Here is a 25,272-nt window from a genome sequence, read left to right on the forward strand (position 1 = left end):
TCCCACCAAATTGCGGCCTCTTCCGCCATCTGCCGCTCACGCGACAAATATCGCACCAAGTCCTTAGCTAACAAAAACACATTAGTACGTGCAACTAGAACGCAATTTCTGGAGAAATTACGTGTGAAGGCGAAGACTTTGAATAACTTCTTGGGAAATGCTGCTGAATGATGTCGAAACGAGTTTAATTACTTGGAAAATTTAGAAAATAGAAGTGTAAAACGAAATTTTGGAGAATTTGTGGTGAATTTCAAATTTTTGGTAAGTGGGAAGTTGTGGAATAGGTAGGAAAAAGATGAACAGTTGAAAGTTGGAACGGGTTGAATCGGTTAAAACATGTAGAAATTAGAGCAAATGTATTGCTGTTTGGGGTGGTAGCTGCACTGAATACAACATAAAGGCCCTGCAGCGCATAGTGAACACGGCTGGTCAGATTATTGGTGCTTCACTCCCCTCCCTGAAGGACATTTACACCGATTCATCTCACCTGCAAGGCGACCACGATTGTGAGTGATGTGAGTCACCCCACTCACTCTTTGTATGATCTTCTGCCCTCTAAGAAGAGGTACAGGAGCCTGCGCTCCCACACCACCAGACTCTCAAACAACTTCATACTCCAGGCTGTTAGGATGCTGAACTCTCTCCCCCCTTCTTCGTAGCATCCTGTACTTTTGCGCTATATTCTGACTGTCTGCTGTATGCACACTTGCTCCATTTTTGCTCCTCTTATTTATTATGTTATTTGTTTATTTGTTATTTATTAATCACTCTTATTTATTCATCGTTTGTGCCTTCTTGTTTTTATTTTTTGTGCTGTTTACTTGTTTGTATATTGTGTACTATGTCTTGGCACCGTGGGATAGTGGGAACGTAATTTCGATCTCTTTGTGTGCCTTGGCATGTGAAGAAATTGACAATAAAGCAGACTTTGACTTTGAAATGTTGAATGCCTCAGAGAATGAATGGGAATTTGAAAAAAAAATTGCTCCAAATATGTTTGAAATTTCGAACAAAACGAAAACTACAGGTTCAAGAGGTTTACTTTGGAGTTCAAAAGTTGAAACGGGTTGAATCAGACAAAAATTGTAAAAGTTAGAGCAAATGTTAAATTTAGGTCACTTCTGGTTTCATTTAGGGCACTTATTGTTGAAATGAGGTCACTTCCGGTTTGTTTGGGGCACTTCCGGTTTAATTTAGTGCACTTCTGATTTAGCAGAGGTCACTTCCGGTTTATTTGGGGGTCACTTCTGGTTTACCTGAGGTCACTTTCGGTTTTATTGGGGTCACTTCCGGTTTGATTTGGAGCACTTCCAGTTCATTCTGGGTTCATTGGGGGCACTTTAGGGTCAATGCAAGATTTCCGCCACACTGGAAGTGGTGGTCAAGGGTTGAATTGTGTAAGCATAGTGGAAGTGGGGGTGAAGGGGGTGAATATGGCAAGCATAAGGTGAACTAAGTGAATAGGGTTAGAATGGGTTGAATTGGTTGAAAAATGTAGAAATTAGACGGGAAAAATTAATTTTGGGGAAAATTTGGTGTGAAATTCAAAATTGAAAATTTGGAATTTTTGGTAAGCGGGAAGGTGTAGGAAAAAGATAAACAGTTGAAAGTTGGAACGACTTTAATCGGTTGAAAAATGTAGAAGTTAGAGCAAATGTTTAATCCACTTAGAGAATGAATGGGATTTTTTTTAAAAAATCGCGCCAAAAATGTATTTAGAACGAAACAAAAGGTCAAGAGGTTCACTTTGGAGTTCAAAAGTTAAAAAGAGTTGAATCGGACAAAAAGTGTAAAAGTTAGAGCAAATGTTGAATCCCCGTAGGAAAGGAATGGGAATTTTAAAAAAAATTGCGCCAGAAAGTTTTGAAATTTGGAACGAAACGAAAACTACGGGTTCAAGAAGTTCATTTTGGAGTACAAAAGTTGAAACGGGTCGAATCGGACAAAACTTGTAAAAGTTAGAGCAAATGTTGAATGCCCCATAGAGAATGAATAGTAATTTAAAAGAAAATTGCACCCAAATCTTTTTAAATTTGGAACAAAACAAAAACTACGGGTTTAATAGGTTCACTTCGGAGTTCTACTGTTGAAACTGGATAAAATAGAACAAAAATTGTAAAAGTTAGAGCAAATGTGTAATTTGGGTCACTTAGGGTTTTATTTTGGTTACTTCTGGTTGAAATAAGGTCACTTCCGGTTTATTTGGGGCACTTCCGGTTTGTCTAGGGCCACTTCCGGTTTAGCTGAGGTCACTTCCGGTATATTTGGGGTTACTTCTGGTTAAAAAAGTCACTTCCTGTTTATTTGGTGCACTTCCGGTTTGTTTGGCGTCATTTCCGACGGCACTTCCGGTTTAGTTGAGGTCACTTCCGGTTTATTTGGGGCACTTCTGGTTTAATTTAGTTCACTTCCGGTTTAGCGGAGGTCACTTCTGATTTATTTGGGCTCACTTCCGGTTTATAAGGGTCACTTCCGGTTTGATGTAGGTCACTTCCTGTTTCATTTAGGTCACTTCCGGTTTCATTTAGGTCACTTCTGGTTTATTTGCGGCACTTCCAGTTTAATTTAGGGCACTTCCAGTTCAGCCGAGGTCACTTCCAGTTTATTTGGGATCAGTTCCGGTTTAAAAAGGTCACTTCCGGTTAATTTGGGGCACTTCCTGTTTGTTTGGAGTCACTTCCGGTTTAGTTAAGGCCACTTCTGGAGCACTGCCGGTTTAATTTAGGCCACTTCCGGTTTAGCTGAGGTCACTTACGTTTTTTTTTGGGGTTACTTCCGGTTTAAAAAGGTCACATTCGGTTTAGTTGGGCACTTCCGGTTTAATTTAGGTCACTTCCGGTTTATTTGCGTCACTTACGGTTTAATTTAGGTCACTTACGGTTTATTTGGGTAAGTTCCGGTTTGATTTGGGGCACTTTCGGTTTAAATTAGGCCACTTCCGGTTTATCTGGAGCACTTCCGGTTCACTTTGAGGTCATTTAGGGTCACTTGAGGATGGCCGCCACACTGTGGAAGTGGGGGTGAAAGGGTGAATTGGGTAAGCATAGTGGAAATGGGGGTGATGGGGTGAATATGGTAAGCATAAGGTGAACAAAGTGAATAAAGTTGGAATGGGTTGAACCGGTTGAAAAATGTAGAAATTAGAAGGGAAAAACTATCCATCCATCCATCCATTTTCTGTACCGCTAGTGGTCGCGGGTGTGCTTGGAGCCTATCCCAGCCGTCATCGGGCAGTAGGCGGGGGACACCCTGAACCAGTTGCCAGCTAATCGCAGGGCACACAGAGACAAACAACCATTCGCACACGCACTCAGTGCTCAATTGGCCTACCAAGCATGTTTTTGGGAAAAACTAAATTTGGGAAAAGTTGGTGTGAATTTCAAAATTGAAAATTTAGAATGTTTGGTAAGTGTGAAGGTGTGGAATAGGTAGGCAAAAGACCTACCAAGCATGTTTTTGAGAAACCTAAATTTGGGAAAATTTGGTGTAAATTTCAAAATTGAAAATTTTTAATTTTTGGTAAGTGTGAAGGTGTGGAATAGGTAGGCAAAAGATGAACAGTTGAAAGTTGGAACGAATTGAATCAGTTGAAACATTCAGAAATTAGAAGTGAAAAATGTGAAATTTTGCAAAATTTAAATGTGAAAATGTGAAATTTTTGAATTTGTCAATTTTGGGAATGTCCCCAATGTGATTTGAATGTGCTGAATGATGTGAATTTCAAACTGGAAAGATGTAAATGAGATGGAATGGGTTGAATCGGTTGAAAAATTTTAAATGTGAAAACGTGAAATTTTTGAATTAGGTAATTTTGGGAATGTCGAGAATCTTTCCGAATGTGATTTGAATGTGCTGAATGATGTGAATTTCAAACTGGAACGACGTAAATGTGAAATGTTGAATGTGCTATTAAGAATAAATGGGGGAAAATTTGCCGGAAATTTGGGAATTTTGTGAAAACAGAAAATTTTTGGAATGAAAAAAATTTAAGCAACGGTGTGAATATTTCGAATAAGTTAAAAGTGGAACGGAGTGAATCAGTTGAAGTATGTGGAACTGGTTAAGCGTCAAAAAAGTGGGGGGAATAAAATTATCGAATAACAATAGAGTGAAGGCCTTCGCCTTCACACAATAATAAAGGACAGGAAGGTCTTCGCCTTCACACAATAATAAAGGACAGGAATAACAATAGTGTGAAGGTCTTCACCTTCACACTAATAAAGTACAATATTATATGTGTGAAGGCCTTCACGTTCACACAATAATAATAATAATAAACCACAATAAGGCCTTCACACAATAAAGTACAATATTATATGTGTGAAGACCATCGCCTTCACACAATAAAGCACAATAACGTATGTGTGAAGGCCATCGCCTTTACACAATAAAGTGAATGGTGTAGAATAACATATGTGTGAAGGCCATCGCCTTCACACAATAATAATAAAGTGAATGGTGTAGAATAACAAATGTGTGAAGGCCATCGCCTTCACACAATAATAATAAAGTGAATGGGGTAGAATAACATATGTGTGAAGGCCATCGCCTTCACACGATAATAATAATAATAATAAAGTGAATGGTGTAGAATAACTTAAGTGTGAAGGCCATCGCCTTCACACAATAATAATAATAAAGAGAATGGGTGGTGTCAAACAAATTTTTTTCACGGGCCGCATTGTAGTCATGGCTTCTTTCAGAGGGCCATTATGACTGTCAACCCAAATAAATGTATGAGCACCTCATATTATATACAGTAAAAGCTACAAAACAAACTGACGAATAACTCGTTTTCAAATCAGACCAGTAAAAACTGGTCAAACATTTAAAAAAACAGGTATTATTAAAAGTGAAGACAATTTGCAATTCTAGTAATGACACACGAATTTGATGCACAATTTGTCTTCACGGGCCACATAAAATTATGTTGCGGGCCGTATCTTGAGTTTGACACCTGTGGTGTAGAATAACATATGTGTGAAGGCCGTCGCCTTCACACAATAACGGAGGAAAACCAGAGGATTTACTTCCTCCATAAACAAACAAAAAATTAACACGGCGGTGAATTGACTTAGTCATGTTTTGACTTCTATTACTATCACTTGAGCGTTTTCATTTTTGTCTTACAAAAATTAGAGTTGCGAGTGCACTACGAAGCCCCATCACGAGAAGGCAAAAGCCATCAGTTCCTTTCTAGCACTAACACTTTCCTTGACATCACGCCTGTTTGCCAAGCGGCAGGACACCACAGAAAAGCAAGTTAGGACAATACATTTAACAACACAATTGTGACAATTATCACCATTGGACAATTAATGACAAGGTTGATTTTTGTTTTCATCACATCGAGAAATACTTTCATTTAAATCAAAGTTTGAAACATTTGTCAAAAATTCCAACGGTCGCAGTTAAGATGAAGCTTTTATTTGTGATTTCCCTTTGAAGTAAAAACAACAACAATCAGCAGTAGGAACCCAAGTCTAGGGATCAGGTGGGCAGTGTGAGTCACCATGGTAACAGGCAGCCAATCACACAGCATTTCTCAGTACCATGGGAACGAGGCTGATGCTCAGAAAGGTTGCTTGTTGACGAATCTGGAGAAGACAGCGAACGCTGCCACAGGTTTGTCTGTCGGCACCATGTGACCCGAACCCTGCGGGGGTGGAGTTTATGGTTGGGCCGACGGGCACGAAAGGCAATGTCATTGCCGGCATTTACCTTGACAGTGAGGAAGGCCAAGTTGTTGAACTCTTTGACGAAGCCGCCCACCTGACGGCCGTCCTCATCCTCGTACAGCCACGGGCGCCGGTTCACCTGCACCTGTGTGCGAGCGAGCGAGAGGCTCCCAATTAGCGTCACATTCATGCTAATGTCCTTCCTTGCACATTCGCCTGACGACCGTGGGTCGTTTTTGCTCGAGTCCACTAACCTCCTGGTTCAAGGACTCCACGAACCACTCGTCGCCCATGAAGTTACAAGCCATGTCCACATCGCCATTGTACACTAGCATGCGGTACTTCTACACACATGCACACACGCAGAACTTCTGTTGAGGAATATCAACGTCAAGCGGAATGCAGTGAGCACACCGTCGTCGTACCAGCGCTGCCAGAAGCTTGAGGTATTGCTTGCTGACGTCCAGATACAGCCGGCCATAGTTGAGGTACACCTCGGAACTGTCAAAGACAGAAGTGTGAACGTTTAGCCTGGGGATTATTGCGGATGGGCAATGCATATTGCAGTGTGCGGGGGGGATGTACTCTGAAGAAACATTCACACGTGCGTGCCGGGCTAAAACCTTTGAATTGTTTTGTGGATTGAAATCGGACGTTTTTGTCTTGCAACATGACATATTTAGCCTCATCTGTCCCAAGGTGGCCACTTAGCGTTCCGAGAACATCGGTGTCACCTGCAGATGGTCCAGTCGGGTGCGTTGGGGCTAATGTGCAGGGCGCGTCGCACATGCGGGTCGTTGAGGAAGCGAGTGGCGGGTGTGGAGTTGGTGCAGTGTGGCTCCAGGTGCACGTGTGTCTTGCCGGATGCCAGGCCTCGCATCTTCTGAAATAGAGCAAATGTGTTGGTGGGAGAGTTGTGTGAAGAAAACTTGAATGTCTTATATGTACTTGGTTCTGATCTCTCCATATGCTGCACCTCCCCCTTAGAGGCCAGCAACAGATACCTTTTGTTGGAATTGATTGTTTTGTGCTAGCGCTTCTTTTATTGTTGTCCTAGGTGACTTCTTTACTCGTTCGTTTATTCTGGTGATATTAGAAAAATTCAAAGCATTTGTGACAAAAATTCAAGAATACACAGATCCGGGGACTTTTCTGGAGAAATTTCCACGTGATGCGGAAGAAAATAGAAAGCCGAGCTCTCCAGTTTGTCTCGCAAGTGCAGAGAACTCAAGATCAAACGCATGAGAGAGCGGCCAAAGACATTGACGTTTTGAATGTGCACCAGGGGGCCGCAAAGGAGTCGATGGCACGGCACTGATGGCGAACAGGCTCCAATTTCCCCGATAGCCACACAAAAAGTCGTCAAATGAGGCGACCGTGACACTTTGAAGTGGTCTCGCTGTACAAGTTGAAGCAAGAGAACTCTCTGAAGAATTACATTTAATTCACTGTGATTTTAATCTCAGTCTAAAATACCTTCTTCCACATCTGCGTCCACTCGAGATGGATGAAGACATTGCCCAGGTCCCGCACCACCAGCTCGCCTCGCTCCGCACTGAAAAGAGGCAAGAGGCCGATCAGGAACGGCAGATGCAATCAGAGGCGCCGATGCTGACATTGAGCGGAGCAAGCCGGGTCGGCGGCCATCTGACCTGAACCTGTGGGCAGCGCCCCCCGGACAAGGCGCGTAGAGGTTGTACATGTTGAGCCCCGAGCCGTAGATGATGTCCTGAACCTCGACCAGCTGTGAGCAAAGCAAAGAGGCGTCACGCCAGCCGTGGCATCTTGGCCGGACCTTTGCGGCCGGACTCACGGCAGCCGAGCAGTTGACATCGGGATTTTGGTGGAAGTCGCATCTGCCTCGGTGGCAGCACCACGCCTGCAGGCGGCTCCACAGATGGCTTCCCAGCAGGCCGTGGTAATACGCAAAGTACACCAGCGAGTTGTCGTTCAGCTTGTAGCTCGACATCCCATTGCCCACCGCCATGCCCTGGTGTGCACCGGCAAAAGGGTGGTTAAGTTCCGCTCGCGCTTCCCAGAGCCATCTGTCTTCAGACAAGTTTTCCCAGGTGCTGAAAGCAGAGCCCGTCAATCGGCGGCGACCTCACCTGAAGGTTGAGAGCAGTGTCCTCCATGACTCTCTCGGCCAACGTGGGCACGTAAATGCCGCCGTAGCTTTCTCCCATCAGGAAAAGCGGGTTGGCGCTCAGCTCGGGGAAAAGACGGAAGAACTCTTTCAGCGCCAAGTAGTTGAGCATGGACACCTGAGACACGCAGCATCAGAAAAACGACAGCCATCAGCAAGTCGCCAGGACCGGTGGGAGGCGTGCAGGCGGCCTGTGGTGAGCACCCCCCCAGACCTCTGTGTCATTGGTGGCGTAGGTGCCATCATCAGAGTAGGAGAAGCCCACCCCCGCCGGAGACTCCAGGTACAGCATGTTGGCGATCTGAAAGCAACAGCAACACAACAAAATCGACAGATTCCAGATTTGTCTTTATCTTTGTCTTAAGCTGAATTGTGGTCATGGGGAGAAAAAACAAAAACAGTCGGCAAAGCCAGCCAAATTAAAAAGCGCTAAATAGATCGGAGGGGGAGCGACGTGTTGGATGACAATTGTAACGTTTTCTGGAGAGGGACTAGGGAGGACGCAAACCAAGTCGAGCCAGACGTGCAAGAAGGTTTGTGACCTTGTTCCAGGATTGTGTGTTTTCTCTCAGCGTGGCGCCATCATCCTCCACCTACACAACAAGCCGCAGGACGTCCGTGTTACACGTCAGAAGGGTCAGAAACAGCCCGTTCAAATATCACGGAGCATCTGGCTCCAGTCTATCACATCACTCAAGACGACAAGATTGCTTGCTCAAGCAACGGCCGGCCCGTGGAAACATTCCCAAGTTAAAATTGGCCACCTACCAGGAAGGGTCCGTGCTCCGTCAGCAACCCGTCCAGCGAGCTGCAGCCGGGACCGCCGTTGAGCCAAAGCACGACCGGGTCGGATGCCGGAGAGTTCTGAGACTCGACGAACCTGCCGGAAGGAAGTCGGCGGCTGAGCATGCTGCGTGCCTACCCTCGTCATGTGCGTGTGCTCACCAGTAGTGCAGATGCTTGCCGCCCGCCACACTGAGGTAGCCCGAGAAGTGCCGAAAGCCCGGCTGCTTGGGAAGCCCAGGAAGGTTGGCTACCTCATCGTGGGTCGGCGCTGCTTCGCTCATCCTCGCCAAGAGCAAGTACAACAGCACCGCTGCTGCCATCTGACAGGAAGTGACATGGTTAGACCACACAGGCTGCCCGCACGCTTGCGCTCAATCCATGTCGACCTCCAACCATGAATCAACAACTAACCAATGATCCGATTCATTGAGGATTATTTTTTATCACAGCTGAATTGTTTCGATACCTTTTTGAATTTGAAACTGCTCTGAAGTGCAGCTTCTGAACAGTAAATATCCAAATATTGGCCTTTCTTTGGAAACCAATGAGCAACATTTTTCGACATGTTACGGAACAAACCGGTAAATATTATAAAACCAGCCATATCATTTTGAAAAAAAAATGGCGGTTTTCAGGAAAGATTTGTCAATTTAAATTACATCACACAATTTTCGGTAATTACTTCACATTTAATTGAACATGTATTGCTTAAAGATAAGAAGAGTGTGTGAAGGTATTCTTGAGTGACCGGAGTGGCTTAGGTGTTTGTCTTGCACTCGATGCCGCGCATGTTACTTGCACTGAAGCCCCAAAGACACAAGTTGGTTCGGGCACAATTTGAAGGAAAGCAAGTTCTTAGATTGAAGCTTGATGACGCTTCGTTGAGCCACATATTCCAGCTCGTTTGAAGCCCATTCTTCTACTCATCGTCGAAGAGCTCAAGAAACACTTCGGAAAATATGCACGAGATTGGGACCTGTGACTTGCACAAAATGAGCGCAGACAGCCTCCTCAACATTGAGCTTTTGTTTGTTTCTTCAAACACATTCGAAGTCGTTACGTGACATCAGGAGCCCTACAATCATTGGAAGTTTTGAAGTCGTTGCGTGTTTGGGCTTGTGACATCACGTCATTTAGAAGCTAGTCTGCTTGTTTGCCAGCAAAAGGAGCTGGCCATAACTCCCACAGAACAATTATCGGGTCGGCTTGTGACGAGCACGAGAAATGTGGCCCAAGAAGCAAGCTTTTTTTAACCTCTTTATTTGTAATACTACATAGTCACAACATTTTTTTTCAATTCTTGAGTTTTTTTTTTTTTTTATACTTCCTTTTGGCTTTAATTGATTTTAAGTGTTAAAGGGAAATGTGCTTTCGGCAGTTTGCAAACATATTTTTAAGGTTGTGTTAAACTTATAATCATATTAATATAATATCTAGTATTGGAGTGCTCGTGTGGATTGGTGGGTGGCGAAGAATGTGGAGGCAAACTGCATGAACTTGTTTTCTTTGAAGTGTTGTGGAATAGGCCCAGACAGGGAGTACCGGACGAGAACACCTCAAGGTCGGTGAGAAACGAGAACAACATCACGTCCAGGTGGTCGGGCTTCGCGGGGAAAACCCAACCGCCTAACCTCAGCGATAACACCGACACGGGGAGGAGATGGCCATCGACCAATCATCTCACAATGTTTTGCATGCTTTAATATTCATATTGTGTTTCTTTAAAACTGGGCAACCCGGAAGAATGTGTCGTCTTTTGGTGGTCACAAAAACGCACGAGTTTTAGTGTGAGGGACCCGGGATCCAGGCCTGTATTAGTATTTGTCAGGAATAAACAATTGGTAAATTTGGTCTGATTGATCTACTGGTCTTCTCTTTGACAGAACGAACTCGCAAAATTGTTAGGTGCGCCAGTGTGTGGATTGGGACATAGCAACTCATGTGTTAAGTGTTGATCGCAATTTGGAGTCAGATCAATAACTAAAATCCGTAACCTAACAGTGTGTACAGGTAATTCATTTGAGCAGGGATTTTAGTATAACACATTCCTCTCACTTCCCAGAAGTGTGAGCGAACAAAAGCCACCCTTGAGCACAGCGTGTGAAGGGATTCTGCAAAAAGAGGGTTTTTGTGCTACAAGTTTTACTGTTTATGCTGAATCTTTTTTTCTGCCATTTTGAGTAAAGTGTACACTAGCTACAGTGATCAATTATGTCCTTCTATCCCAGTCAGATGACTCGTTCAAACTTTGTGACTATACTAACCCACTTCTCACTCACTCAATACACTGTGCCCTGAGAGTACAGTGTGTGCCCTTACGAATAACCTACCCCACAATTCCATTTGAACTTTACCCTAAACAAGAATGACAACAGTAACAATACAAAAGTTCAATAAACATACAATGGGGAGAAGGGGGGCACCAACATTGCCCAGCTTAGTTGAGCTGCATTTGCCGTCTCATTTACGGTACTCAGCGTGTGTTGATGTTCTTTGCATGTACTAGGACGTGCAGGTTGTCTTCTATATTTTAAAGCATCTGAGTTTGTTTCAAAGAAACACGGATTGGCTAAGTGCATTACCTCAGTGCAAAATTAGAGAATTTTAGTACAGTCACAATCAAATGCCTTCGCTACGTGTCACCGGGTAAATACGTTTGTAATCGTGTCATGCCCTTCTTAACATCATGAAACAAGTACCGTCTTACCTTCTTCTTTTGCTTCTGCTCCTGCTTCCGGGTCACATGACCGCCCGACCACACGCGCGTGTGACTGGCTTATTTTTAGAGGGTGTGATTGGGCGATGACCAAACTTTCCCATTTGAGTTGATGTACAGTTTCTTTGATTGTCTTGTTACTTTCCTTTCTTTAGTTTGCCTATTATATAGTTTGTTGTTGTTTTGAATGCAGTATGCATGTATCATTTGAAAGTGTTCCCCGCCATTCATGTTTGGTACTGCCTGTAAAAATCTAGGCAACTCATGGGACTTCACAGGATTTTGTTTCGTATTGTCTGTTTTATTGTTTGTGTGTATTTTGTGAGATAAACAATCTATGGAATATATACTAAACGGAATATTTGTATCAACCTCACTAAAATTCAGGTATCCAGATAATTGTTGATATTTCACGGACATATAGCACAGTGGTATTGTGGGAGATAAGTATAGCTGTTTCTGGTACTTTAGTGTAGTATTCATCCTTGCATTTCCTGTTCTTCAGTCATTCAAGTTTGGTTTTATGCATTCAATTATTTTAATCGTACCAGATTTTTCATTTGTAATTTGATTCAGCCAGTAATAACTTTTGGTAATTCCACACATTTAAGGTTAGCATTTTAAGCCGATTACTGGTTATTATATTTGTTTCATGATGACACTAGACTTTAAATTGCAGTGTGATCATTCCATAAAATTTCTTGGCTGTTTCAATTCAAGTGGTAAGCAGAGCAACAATCATGGAGAGAACGTTCACCTTTATTAAAAATAATTAAAAAAAAAAAGCGTAAGAGTCAAAACCAGCAAGAAAACAGGAACATTGTACAGCATGCATCTTTTAGGGACGTGGGGGCGGTCTCAGGCCGGGAGGGGGTGGTCCTGCCACAAAAACAAAACAGACAGCAAATGAAGGATTCGGCTTTGGGATTCTGCCGCAGAGGCGCGTACCTCTCATGCCGGGGGGAGGAGGCCTCATGCCCGGGGGAGGCATGCCCATGGGAGCCCCTCTGCCCGGGGGCATGCCCATGGGAGGACCCATTGGGGGCCGCATGCCAGGGGGAGGACCCATCATACCTGCGCACAAGAACCAAACACATCTTAACTACCCTATCAGGGTCCCATATAAGGACACATCAACTCAAATGCTCATAACAACATGCATCCTGTTCTGAATGTTCGTGTTGTCCATTTACACTAAATCTGCTTAAAAACAAAATCCAGAAAACCAAACTACTGTCGAGCTGGGCTTTGTTGACTGCACATCACCGACTTGACTGAGCAGCCTTCATCATTTTATGATTTAATTAGGAAAGTATTACAATTCTCTGGTGGGGGTGCAGGGGTCCCTCTTCAAAACCAAGCAAAGACACCAAACAAAAGCCACACTTACCAGGAGGCGGGGCCCCGCGCCCCATCGGAGGCGGGGCACCTCGTCCGGGCGGATACTGCGTGGGCGCCCCTGCAATGCTAGCGCCTACGGCAGCGGCGGCAACTGTCCCTCGGCCCTGTGGCGTCATCACCTGCGTGACAAACCCCCAACTCGATCAGCAAGCGAGTTCCAGCGGACGCCGTCGCAGGTGCCTTACCTGTTGCGAAGGACCACCAACCCCTCTGACTGGTCCCGCCAGCCCGGCAGGGGCCTGGGGCATCGGTGCACCAGCCGGGACGCCACGGCCCGCCGCCCGTCCCACACCAGGGCCGCCGGCCACGCCTGCCAGAGGGACGCGGGCGATGCCTGTCTGCGGGGTAAAGGCAAAGGACAGTCAATAGAAACAAAGTCGAAGGTGCAAATGCTGAGAATGAAGTGCGAATGTGTGGCGTCTGGGTCAAGTGCGGTGGGCAGCACTTCCTTACGTCTTTGGGTGGCGGGCCCTCCACAGTCATGGAGACCAGGTTCTCCCCTCTCAGCAGGACCAAGCCCAGGACACGCTTCTCCTCCCTCTCGGGCTGCTTGGAGTTCTTGGGCCTGCGCAGGCACACGCATGTTTGTGCGTAGCTTATCACGCACGTTCAGAGGCGGGGCAGCGCTTACTTGATCTTGCGGAATTCGTCACAGTCGCATAGGATGAGGTTCATGTGCTTGTCGAAGGCCTTGAAGGTGCCAATGAAGATGCGGCCGTCCTGCAGGATGCACCTCATGCGGAAGTCGATGTGCTGCAGCATCTTGCTGCTCTTGCCCACCGTCTGAACAAAACAAAAAAAACAACCGCATCACTCGCACGCACGCAGTAAACTTTTGAGTTTCTCATTTCGTCAGTAGCCAAAGAAAATAAAATCACAATTCGATGTACGTCAAAATTAATAAATAAAATTAAGTCCAATAAAAAAGTCCAGCCATCAATCAATTGATCATTGCACCTCAATCTATGGACGCTTTCATTAGTTGGCACGTAGAATTCAATTAATTGGATGATAATATATTTACATCCCTTTTAACCAACAACAGGACCTTCTTTGAAATTGCCAGCACAGAAAACGTACATTCGATGATGATGACGACGGACTTCTTGGTTCAGTCTGTCAGAAAATTATCAGAAAGTCTATCATGACAAATAAAACCAACGCTACTTTTATGAATGATGACAAACTAGAGATTCAAATGAGGCTGAAATTCTGATGATGAAATTCTGAGAGCACTTCGTAGCTTGAAATGACTATCAAAACAGATAGCGAAACTTGTGACCGTGAGGATGAGCGGTTCAGAAAATGAATCATTGAATTTTATTTGTTTCAAACATATAAAATATACATCAATCAAATCAAGACAAATAAAATAAAAAGCAAAAACAAGGTGAAAGTCATTTGAATTATGACTTTGTAAGACTAGGTATAAACAGAGAACGATCTACTGCACAAAATGGGCAGAGTTTAAAAGGAGTGGGAAGAAGTAAGACTTACTTAATCCCACCCCTTATCCAATTTAAGACAAAAAATGAAATTTGCAGTTACCTCTAACAGCGTTGTTACTTTATTGTTGTCTGCGACTTTCCCATGAATAAAAAGGAGAAAAAACTTAAAAATTAAAGTAAAAAAATGCCATTAATTTATGAAATTTCAATGTGTTCGTAGCTCAGAAGTGTCAATTCTTTATTTTTTTTTTTTAAACATCACCATACTTGAGCATTGTTTTAGGTTTTGACTCATATTGTTCCAGAGTTTAACACCTGTAATGGAGATACAAAAGCTTTTCCTAGTTAATTTATGTTTGGGTAGAGTAAACTTGCTGTCATTATCCCTTAGTTTGTCATCACTATTTTGTAGGTTAAACTGCTTTTGAATTTTTTTTAGGCAAAATTCTTCTTCACTTTGAGCATGATTTGAATAGTTTGATAATCTACCAAACATTTGAATTTAAGAATTTGTGATATAAGAAATTGCTTGTTAGTATGTTCAAGGTAATCGGATTTGTTTATAATTCTAATGGCCTTTTTTTGTAAACGCGTGATTTCTCCTGAGCTTTTGTAGTTGTTTCCCCATATCTCTGCGCAGTATGGATGGGGAATAGTTGAACCCTCAGTAAGGGAGAGCACTGGGAGATGTTTGCGTGCGTTTCGAGCGTCACCTTGACCGAGCAGTTAAGAGCAATGAGCAAATCCTTGTTGGTTTCATCGGAAGACATTTTGACCCGTTCTCTTGCAAACTTCGCATTTGCAGGACGAAGACATTTGGCCGACTAGCCGCCATGCTAGACATGTTAACGCGCACAAATCACGAGACAAGTCCGGAATTGGACGCAAATCGTCATCGTCTTCCCTAGGTGAAGACTACGGGTGAATGTGTTTAGAACGCAAGCCCACGTGCCCAAGTTTGACGGACCAAGCTAGCCTTGCGGCTTCCCGCACAAAGTCGCCATTATGCGGCGTCCCTCGGTCCATTGAGTGGCAAACTGTGGGCAAAATGACGGCAATGGCCGTTGCGTTGAAGACTTCGTCGGCTTCACTTGAATGTGCGAACGCACTCACCATGTTTGCGGTTTAGATGGCTCTGATTGACCCCAGATTCCGAGAACCCCAAAAATGCAAAACGAGACGCTGAGACTGGCCGCCCACGTCTTTATGAAAGAGCCTCGCCGGAAGTGACGTCGTCTAATGACGAGGCTGGTCAGGTGAGTGAACGATTCGTTCAAAAGAAGGAATCTTTTCAGTGAACGTGAGTGAACGGATCACTTCCTGAAGTGATTCGTTCTTTTTTCAGTTCGCATGACTTCAAACAACATGCAATAACGTAATTTATCCCACACAGTAGGTGTCAGAAATGCGCATTGAAGCTGGTGCCACCTCGCCGTATAACAAAACGAAGAAGAAATGACGTACCTTCCCTGAATTGCATTTCCCGTTCATCAACTGAACGGATCTGTGAGTGAATGCGTCAGTGAGTGAGTGATTTGCATTTCCCGTTCATCGCGAGAACGGGTCATTGAGGGAACGAGTGCTGACTTTCCCGTTCGCGAACGAGTCAATGAGTGAACTGCCTTCCCGTGCATCAATGGATCAGTCGGTGAACGTGTTGCGTCTCCTGGCGTGAACGATTCAGTGAGTGAACTTAAACAACCAGTTGCATCGCTGTCTGGGGTGGTAACTGCACTGAACTGAACTTGAAGGCCCTGCAGCGCATAGTGAACACGGCTGGTAAGATTATTGGTGCTTCGCTCCCCTCCCTGAAAGACATTTACACCTCCCATCTCGCCCGCAAGGCAACCTCGATTGCCAGAGATGTGAGTCACCCGGCTCACTCTTTGTTTGACCTTCTGCCCTCTGGGAAGAGGTACAGGAGCCTGCGCTCCCGCACCACCAGACTCGCCAACAGCTTCTTTCTCCAGGCTGTTAGGGCCCTGAACTCGCTACCCCCTTCTGCGTAGCGTGCGGCACTGTTGCGCTATTTTCGGGAATGTCTGCTGTACGCGCACTTGCTCCTTTTTTTTCCTGCTCCTCTTATTTATTTATGTATTGTTCTGTTATTTATTCATTATTTATTCAGCACACTTTTGTTATACTTGTTTACTTGTTTGTCTGTTGTGAGCCATGTCTTGTCACCGTGGGATAGGGGGGAACGAAATTTCGGTTTCTTTGTGTGTCTTTGGCATGTGGAGAAATTGACAATAAAGCTGACTTTGACTTTGACTTTGACAATGTAAGAGAATGTAGATTTACGATTTGCCAAGGAAAGAAAGAACCACTCACTGAAACACCACTTTTTTCGTGCTCGTTTTCTCCAAGCTAACGGCTAACTTTATTGCATGAAGGGATTTATGCAGAATTATGCTTTGTTAGGTTACGGATTTTAGTTATTGATCTGACTCCAAATTGCGACCAACACTTAACACATAAATTGCTATGTCCTAATCCACACACTGGCGCACCTAACAATTTTGCGAGTTCGTTCTGTCAAAGAGAAGACCAGTAGATCAATCAGACCAAATTTACCAATTGTTTATTCCTGACAAAGCGCACTAATACAGGCCTGGGTCCCGGGTCCCTCACACTAAAACTCGTGCGTTTTTGTGACCACCAAAAGACGACACATTCTTCCGGGTTGCCCAGTTTTAAAGAAACACAATATGAATATTAAAGCATGCAAAATATTGTGAGATGATTGGTCGATGGCCATCTCCTCCCCGTGTCGTTGTTATGAGGTCAGGCGGTTGGGATTTCCCCGCGAAGCCCGACCACCTGGATGTGATGTTGTTTTCGTTTCTCACCAACCTTGAGGTGTTCTCGTCCGGTACTCCCTGTCTGGGCCTATTCCACAACACTTCAAAGAAAACAAGTTCATGCAGTTTGCCTCCACATTCTTTGCCACCCACCAATCCACACGAGCACTCCAATACTAGATATTATATTAATATAATTATAAGTTTAACACTTAAAAATATGCAAACTGCCGAAAGCACATTTCCCTTTATTCCCTCTCATGACCTCATTTATGAGGTCATCACCCGTTACTCTAGCAAACAGCTACCAGCACGCTGTCGGTCCTTCCTTCCCCCCGCTCCTCATGTTTAGTCACCAGGGTATATTGGCCCATCGGTGGCAACGGGCCAACGGTTTTCTCGATCAACCGGACAGTGAGTGACCTAATACATGGAATACAACAACAATCGCATAAAATCATAATTGTAGTAAAAATAGCTACAGCAACAAGCACAGACATGATGAGGCCTTTCCAGCTTCCGAACGTTTTCATCCAATCAGACCAAATATCGGTGTGTACACCTGAATGATCTTTCATCTTTTTGTTCAGTGTCCTTAGTCCTTCCAACGCCCTGGTCAGTCGGCCCCCTGGTGCCGTGTTGTTTGGGATGAAAGTACAACATGCATCACCAAACATTCCACATACACCATGTTCCTTAGCCAATAGCATGTCCAACGCAATTCTATTTTGGAACGCCATTACCGACGTTGCAGCCAATTGTTCATGAACTGCGGCAAATTATTCAACTGTATGATTACCCAGTCCTTGGACATTGTAATGAACGTAATTAATACGGTCTACATTTTTATTGGGGGTGATCCATAGGAAGATACTTTCGAATCCCGAGGACACTTGATTAACGAGTTTATACTTATCTGGCACACCCCGGGGCACTCCTATAGTGTCAATATATGTTGGATCGTCGTCGCTCAACCCCGGGGGGAAAATGTCTCTTTTGGCTCGCTTCAGGAGCCCCGCCAGTGGGGACTCCAGGTTCCAATTGAGATTCTGTATTTCAATGGGGACAACCACCACAGGCATTATCAACGACACGCGGGCACAGATACCTGATGTGTTAGAGATTTGCTCACTCCAACTTATTTTGCAAGAACCACACGGGAGACAAGCAAGTTCTTTTAGACACCTGCAGGTGGAGAGCTCACACGTTGAAGGAGTGAAGTCTAAAACTCTCCCTCCTGCAAGGGCATATTTATTAAGAAAAACAGAGTGGGGGTAAGAGTAGGTTGAATAGGAAGCCCTTGTGCTCTAGTCAAAACATATCAGGGGATGTTTTACGACCTTGTGGAGGATGGGACAAGGTAGGTTATTTATTACCGGTTGCATTCCAACATAATCATACGATAAGGATAATCTGAAAAACCCTAACATCTCCCTCCTGTTTTCATATGATTATGCCACCCCAAACAACAAAGACAAGTAAAAAACAACATATGTACATGTATAATGAAGAAAGAAGAAAAGTAAAAATAAAAAACAATGATAGCAACACTTTCCAGTGAAGATGAGGCATTACCTTAATACCCCCAGATCAAACTTATTGTGTAAGCGAAAAACCTGCCGGCCTGATGTTATTAGCAGGGAAATTCTTACACAGTCCCTTTGCCTAAGGCGACCAGAATGCTAACAATAAAAAACAAAACAAAAACACAGAAACAGTACATCATTGTATCGAAGCATTTTCGATGGTCAAATCATCAAGTTTCTGTAAAACATGCTCAACAGAACAGCATCTACGCAATCCACGTCTCATTATCATTATCACATCTGTCACGTCTAAGAAGTTGTATATGTGCTCGTGTTTTCGTCAGCTGATGATGTTCTAGTCTGTAGGTGTGGTCTGTCGCACACACTGGCGCACACACTCGTATCCAGTTGGCAGGCAGCATCGGACAACTCTTGTGACCACAAAACCATGATCCGTTCTGAACAGGCACGTGCACTCATAGGATGCAGGTGAGGCAGTGCTTCCGAACTTCTGGACGAAGTAGGTCCCGTCCGATGGTGCAGCCATGTTGGTAGTAGAGCCCTTACACCTTGAAAACGGCTCTCTCATCCTGGCACACAGCGGCGATGTCCAAAGCTCCCATCCAGTCTCCTCTCCCGCTGGTCTCTCTGTGTAGGCCACTTGTGGTATTGTTCATCCTCTAACAGTCACATTGAGATTTGCCCAGAATAGCTGATCACAGGCACTGTCTGCAAGTCCAGGACGGTAAGGGTCGGCATCTTTGACTGTGACAGCACGGTGTTGATATCCAACTCCTGGATGCCGTGTCCCTGTAAAACAATGCTCTAGACTTTCTTGCTACGTTTCACACAATAATAATGATGAGTAAATCATCAGATACCTCTCGTGCATACACTCCAACAAACGTTAAGTAGATGTGAGATAACTTGCATGAAGTCTACTTAACTAAACATTGAGTAAATATGGGATAACTTAAAAACTGTCCCGGTCAACAACAATTCGTAAATAGAAACTACAAGGCATAACAGATAAAGAACTTCTCTTTAGCTAGACAAAGAACAAAGGTGTTCTGTTCATAAATAGTGAGGGCCTCTCACAGATAAGACAAGGAAGGGAGTATAAGAACCCCCTAAAACCTGGCAGATGTGTTGGCCTTGAGCGAAGGTATGAGACCTCCGGTTCAGGCCGGCCAGCGCTTCTACAAAACTAATTATCCTGACATTTCCCCACTGTTTATTACATATTTGCTCAAATTCACACATCACCGTAAACAACCCCTTTTCTCGACTCTCAGTCGTCGGATCACATTCATGAGGACAAATACGTTTACACCAAAGGATAAATGTTGTGATGTCATCATTCAGAATCCCACGGATCTGGGAAAAGTCTGGTAACACAGATGCAGGAATTTTGCCATCAACATCATCATGTTGCCGCTCAGACATTAGGTATGTCTGAGCAATCTCGTTCTCCATGGGCGATATTACTGTAGTGGCGAGACAATTAAACAGAGCACGAAGACACGGTATGCAACATCCACACAAGGTGAGCATAGCAGCAAACACTGCAACTGATGGTAAAATTGAGGACACAATGCGTTATACTTCCCAAAAGCAGTCATCCACTCATCCTCGTTTTGAGGGATCGCAGGCCTGCAATCCGTCAGGCTCCCATCAGGCGGTGTTGTTGGGGATGAAGGTGCAGCATTGTTCTCCAAACATTGCGCAGACGCCTCCTTTCTCAGACAACAAGATATCATGAGCATTGTGGTTCTGGATCGACATTAGGGAAGGCGTGGCTAGCTGTTCATGCACTGCCTCGAGCCCCGCTTGTGTCCGTTTGCCCAGTTTCTGCATGTTGTAATGGATGTAATTTATCCCGTCTACGTTCTTGTTCATCGTTTACCAGCAGCAAATGGAGGACTCCCATCCCGCTGCAATTTGGTCATTTAATTCTTATTAATCAGGAACTCCTCTAGGGACTCCAATTGCATCAATTTCGGTCAAATCATCGTCGCCTCCCAAATTTAAAGATATTTTGGTTCTTACCAGCTTTTTCCCCAGATCTTGGCATGTTGCTGCTGTATATACAATTTCGCTTGACTACATTCTCTGAAAGCAATGGCTTCTTTTTTTTCTTTTTTCTCTCAATGGATATTATATAGACTGCTCTGTCACACACTTCACAATCCAGTAGACGTGACAGATTTCACACAATCTTTGGTCAATGGCAACGGTACAAGATAAATAATCGGTCGCAAATCCATACATATGACATATTCAAAATTTTTTCTGTCTTTGCAGCTTGTTTTGCCATAAGCAATCAATTGTTTCTTTTTTTCAGTTACTCTTATAGTTAGTTACCTGAAACAAATTATCCACATTCATTCTAGATATTCATCCCATTCTTTAACATCTACAGAGGTTGTTGACAAAGTCCACATATAAACATCATACTTTCATGGCAGTCCAGATCCGACACAGCAGATCATCCTGCAAAGGTCAAATTGATCTTTTAAATTGGAGGTACTCAGTGTTTTTGTTTTTGTTGAAACAAGCTCTACAAAATAAAATTGTTTTGTTTTGAAAATGTTTTGAATATGAATCAAATCCATATGTTGTATAAAGCTGACTGACCTGCCCCACTATCCCTCCTCTTGAGCCATGTGACACGCACCATGGCTCAATATTGCTCACCATTTGCATAGGTTCTTTGGTGGGGTAGGCCATTTATAGATGCCATTCTCTAATCTTGCCCCTCTTTTTGTCCATAAATGAATTTCACTCTATGGACTTTGTCGCTGCACATCTTTAAAAATGTTTCAGTGATCTAATCTGCTTCTTGTGTGTATAAAATTTGAAGTGTCTTTTGCGCTGCAGCTTTGTGGTTCTGTCTGCATTGTTACCTCTTGACACCTTATCAGTCTCGTGTGTGTGTGTACTGCACACGTGCACATAGCTACTTTTCGTGGCAATTGGACTGTTTTGACAACTAGCTTAGCAAGTAAATGGATGCCCTCCCCGAATGGGGAGTGACTCAGCTAGCAAATGATTAGACATTTTCACTTTCTTGTAGTTTCTTTAGTTACTTTTCAATCGTTTTCTCATTGTTTATCACAAGAATCTGAGAAATTTGAATACAAAATTAAAACGTATGTTTTATTTTACTCAATTGTATGATTTAGAGAATCCATATGTAGTAAAGTGTTGTATTACTACATATGATTTCATCATCATTTAGTTTTCCAAAACGCTTCTTAATTTCTCAGTTCACACATCTTCTACATGTGTTACTGGTTCTCCAGTTTTTTCTCTAGTTAATTATCAATCCAAAAGCTACGTTTTCTTTTTAGCATTCAACCTGCTCAAAATCACTCTTTCATCAAAGTCGCTCTACTAATTTTCTATAGTAGTCGCCAACGACTTCAACCATTCAACCTTTCATTCAGGCAATCATTCATCAATGCTCATCATATGCATCTCACACAGTCTCCAAAAAGGAGTCTTCTTATCACATTGGTCCCATTTCATCCACGCTCACCACACAGCATTCATATATCATTTTCATCTCATGTTTCCTGGTAGAACAATCCACCAATTCAAAAAAAAAAACCTAACTAAAACAAACAACTGGCAAATTAATCTGAATTTGTTCTTTGTTTTTAAATTTGAAGAACTCAAACTCTCAGATTTAGCTTGCATTTAGAATTTTGCATAATCTTATAACACAACCAATCAATTATTCCTATTAAATATAGCATTGCAAAATCTTAAATTCACAATTTAGCTTCTCCCAATTCCTGAAAGCATGTTCTGTTGTTTTGTTAACTCCGAATTTTCTCATGAGGGCTTGACACTAACATGCACTAGTGTGGATTAGTTTCTGCTCGCAAACAGATTTCTCTCTTTTTCTTTCATTTTTATCTGTCAAAATTGTTTCTGTTCTGCGGTGCAAATTGAATAGACAACAGTCTAGCAAATTTCTTTATACTAAAAGTTTAGCCAATCTTCATTATTTTAACACATACGCACACACATGCACAGCTCTCGCGTGCGGAAGGTAGGTTCCAGCACCAATGATTCGTCACAGGGTGGCCATTTCTGTGGTCGATCATGAGCTGGTCCCTCCCATGCACACGAGGACAGCACATTCTAATTTTATTTATTTATCTTCTAGAAGCAAGTTGCATTTCTTTACCACTTGATTTGCATATTTAACTTCAGTGTAACACAATTTGATCCCTATTCATTTGTAATTGGGCATACAAACAGTATTGTCATACTTCTTGTGTGGACAGGGGCTCTAACAATCTAAAAATATTTTTGATAACCTGACAATGACATGTTTTGCTGTCATATGGGAGAGGTTTCAGATCTTTTAAATTTCGATACATGATTGCATAGGACCGGAAACTCCTCTTGCCCCTTGCTTGAGCCGCGGCTTGAGCTGCGGCCTTGCACCTGCTCACAGGGGCCTTATTGTCTCCTGGTCTGACAAACACTTGTGACCGCATCAGTTTTCATCTTTCTAGCTTTTGTCTCTTGAATTCGTTCTCATCACTTTGTGAAGATTTCAACCACACTCTAGCACTTCTACCACTTCTTCCACATTTCAAATTTCCATACATTTTCTTCCACTTCAGCATGTATTGCATACAATTAAGAAATCTACTTGCCATGAACTTCTCATCTCAAAGAAGAGCAGAGCAAGAGATTCACTGTTCTTATTTCCCATCTTAATTTTAGTAGTTTGTTTTACAATTTTTTTTCAATTTTTCTTTTTTTTTTTTCTTTGAGGATCCTCAATGCAGGTTTAAATTGACCTTTCAACAAATTACCGTATTTTCCGGACTATAAGTCGCTCCGGAGTATAAGTTGCACCAGCCATAAAATGCCCCAAAAAGTGAAAAAAACATATATAAGTCGCTCCGGAGTATAAGTCGCATTTTGGGGGGCAATTTATTCGACAAAATCCCACACCAAAAACAGTCATGAACGAGCAACAACAGGCTAAACAATAGCAACAACAGGCTAAACGATAGGTATGCTAACGTGACAAATACAAACAAAGAGCTGAGAACGGGCCTGACGTAACATATAGAGTGATTAAGGACAACTATTACATGAATAACATGTTTATAAAACCATCGGTGTCACTCCAATTCATTAAATAGCAACAACAGGCTAAACGATAGGTATGCTAACGTGACAAACACAAACAAAGAGCTGAGAACGGGCCAAATAATAATAAATAATAATAATAAATATAAGAGGAGCAAAAATAGAGCAAGTGTACATACAGCAGACAGTGGACTTGGATATGGTGCTTTAAAGTGTTAATTGCTTTATTTGATGTTTTCTCTATTTTTTATGTTTTGAATATGTTCAAGATAAAGATATAAAAGCATGTGAAGTGATCAACTATACTAAAAATAACATGGGAAGTGGTCAACTATACTTGTAAGTAAGTGATGTCTTAATGCTCAAGTAAAAATTTGTGAAATAAAACATATATAAGTCGCTCCTGAGTATAAGTCGCCCCCCCACCCAAACTATGAAAAAAAGCGCGACTTATAGTCCGGAAATTATGGTACTAGCCTGTTTTATTGCCGTGGGTAAACGCTAGAACTGCTTTTTAGTCAATTTATCCTATCAGTCACACACTCAATCACACAAACTCCAGCGCTTTTTTTTTTTTAGGCCTCATAGCTCGGACAAACCAAAGCCGTATCTCATAGCTCGGACAAACCAAAGCCGTATCTCATAGCTCGGACAGACCAAAGCCGTATCTCATAGCTCGGATAAACCAAAGCCGTATCTCATAGCTCGGATAAACCAAAGCCGTATCTCTCGTGCACCTCTACATTTTACGCGTTTCACAACAACACAATCACACAACTTCAGGCCTTTAACTTACTTGTCCCCTGGTTCGTTGCACTGCCGGGTCCCGTCAATCCACCTCTGTCAGACGAAGGCAGACCTAAGATGCTGGCCCAGCGAAGAATTCTCTTCCCAGGACTTTCTCCTCCAGGTCCTCCTAATGGACGCTGGCTTGTCGACAATGCAGCACGTCCTTCTTCGTCAAACAGATAGCGGGTATGAGGGATCCCGGGTTTCGGCACCAAAATGTTAGAGATTTGCTCACTCCAACTTATTTTGCAAGAACCACATGGGAGACAAGCAAGTTCTTTTAGACACCTGCAGGTGGAGAGCTCACACGTTGAAGGAGTGAAGTCTAAAACTCTCCCTCCTGCAAGGGCATATTTGTTAAACCTTGTGGAGGATGGGACAAGGTAGGTTATTTATTACCGGTTGCATTCCAACATAATCATACGATAAGGATAATCTGAAAAACCCTAACATGATACATTCTTCGGCAAGCGATTCTATAATTTGTCATCGCCACACCACAACCAGATGTCACTGGTCTTCCTCTGCTCCTTCCATCACTGCTGGGTGAATACTGGCATGTCCTGTTAAAGCTTGAAAACAAGTGAATTTGGAAAAAACTTTGTATATCACAATTACAAATTGAAACCTACTCACCCATTTCTATTTTACCACTCCCCCCCTTTGACACATTCACCCAATGTGTCATTACGTATCAAAAGGAACCTGCAAAGCGTCCCCCCTCATCACCACACTCATTGTAGCCAGGCCCGCGGAACCTCTAGTTACCATCTGGGCCCCGGGACCATCACCCCAAGTCCTTGAAACTTGACTGTCCACCACACACACTCGGCAACACAAACAAAAATCATCGCAGTCCT

At 43.3% G+C, this 25,272-nt stretch overlaps 2 protein-coding genes across 5 annotated transcripts; both read right to left on the reverse strand.

Moving 5' to 3' along the window:
• Positions 1 to 5,405: 5,405 nt before the first annotated feature.
• ctsa (cathepsin A) lies at positions 5,406 to 11,445 on the reverse strand. Of its 4 annotated transcripts, none has more exons than XM_049733679.2 (14): positions 11,318 to 11,445; positions 8,770 to 8,930; positions 8,593 to 8,704; positions 8,367 to 8,417; positions 8,039 to 8,125; positions 7,787 to 7,942; positions 7,492 to 7,668; positions 7,331 to 7,422; positions 7,155 to 7,233; positions 6,413 to 6,558; positions 6,104 to 6,179; positions 5,933 to 6,022; positions 5,722 to 5,823; positions 5,406 to 5,656 (listed from the first exon to the last, which is right to left on the reverse strand). In XM_049733679.2, the coding sequence occupies exons 2-14, from the start codon at positions 8,928 to 8,930 to the stop codon at positions 5,573 to 5,575; spliced, it is 1,413 nt and encodes a 470-aa protein (XP_049589636.1). In that variant the 5' UTR covers positions 11,318 to 11,445; the 3' UTR covers positions 5,406 to 5,572. The 4 variants fall into 4 exon arrangements, with proteins under 4 accessions (XP_049589636.1, XP_049589635.1, XP_068508486.1 ...); XM_049733678.2 differs by having other exon boundaries at positions 6,413 to 6,561; positions 11,318 to 11,442; XM_068652385.1 differs by lacking the exon at positions 5,933 to 6,022 and having other exon boundaries at positions 6,413 to 6,561.
• Positions 11,446 to 12,067: 622 nt separating this feature from the next.
• On the reverse strand, positions 12,068 to 15,448 carry snrpb (small nuclear ribonucleoprotein polypeptides B and B1). The gene is made up of 7 exons (XM_049733684.1): positions 15,289 to 15,448; positions 13,359 to 13,510; positions 13,181 to 13,292; positions 12,913 to 13,065; positions 12,717 to 12,846; positions 12,275 to 12,400; positions 12,068 to 12,205 (listed from the first exon to the last, which is right to left on the reverse strand). The coding sequence occupies exons 1-7, from the start codon at positions 15,289 to 15,291 to the stop codon at positions 12,165 to 12,167; spliced, it is 717 nt and encodes a 238-aa protein (XP_049589641.1). The 5' UTR covers positions 15,292 to 15,448; the 3' UTR covers positions 12,068 to 12,164.
• Positions 15,449 to 25,272: the final 9,824 nt, after the last annotated feature.

The sequence above is a fragment of the Syngnathus scovelli genome, chromosome 11, assembly GCF_024217435.2.
Source record: "Syngnathus scovelli strain Florida chromosome 11, RoL_Ssco_1.2, whole genome shotgun sequence".
In the NCBI taxonomy this organism is placed as follows: Eukaryota; Metazoa; Chordata; class Actinopteri; order Syngnathiformes; family Syngnathidae; genus Syngnathus; species Syngnathus scovelli.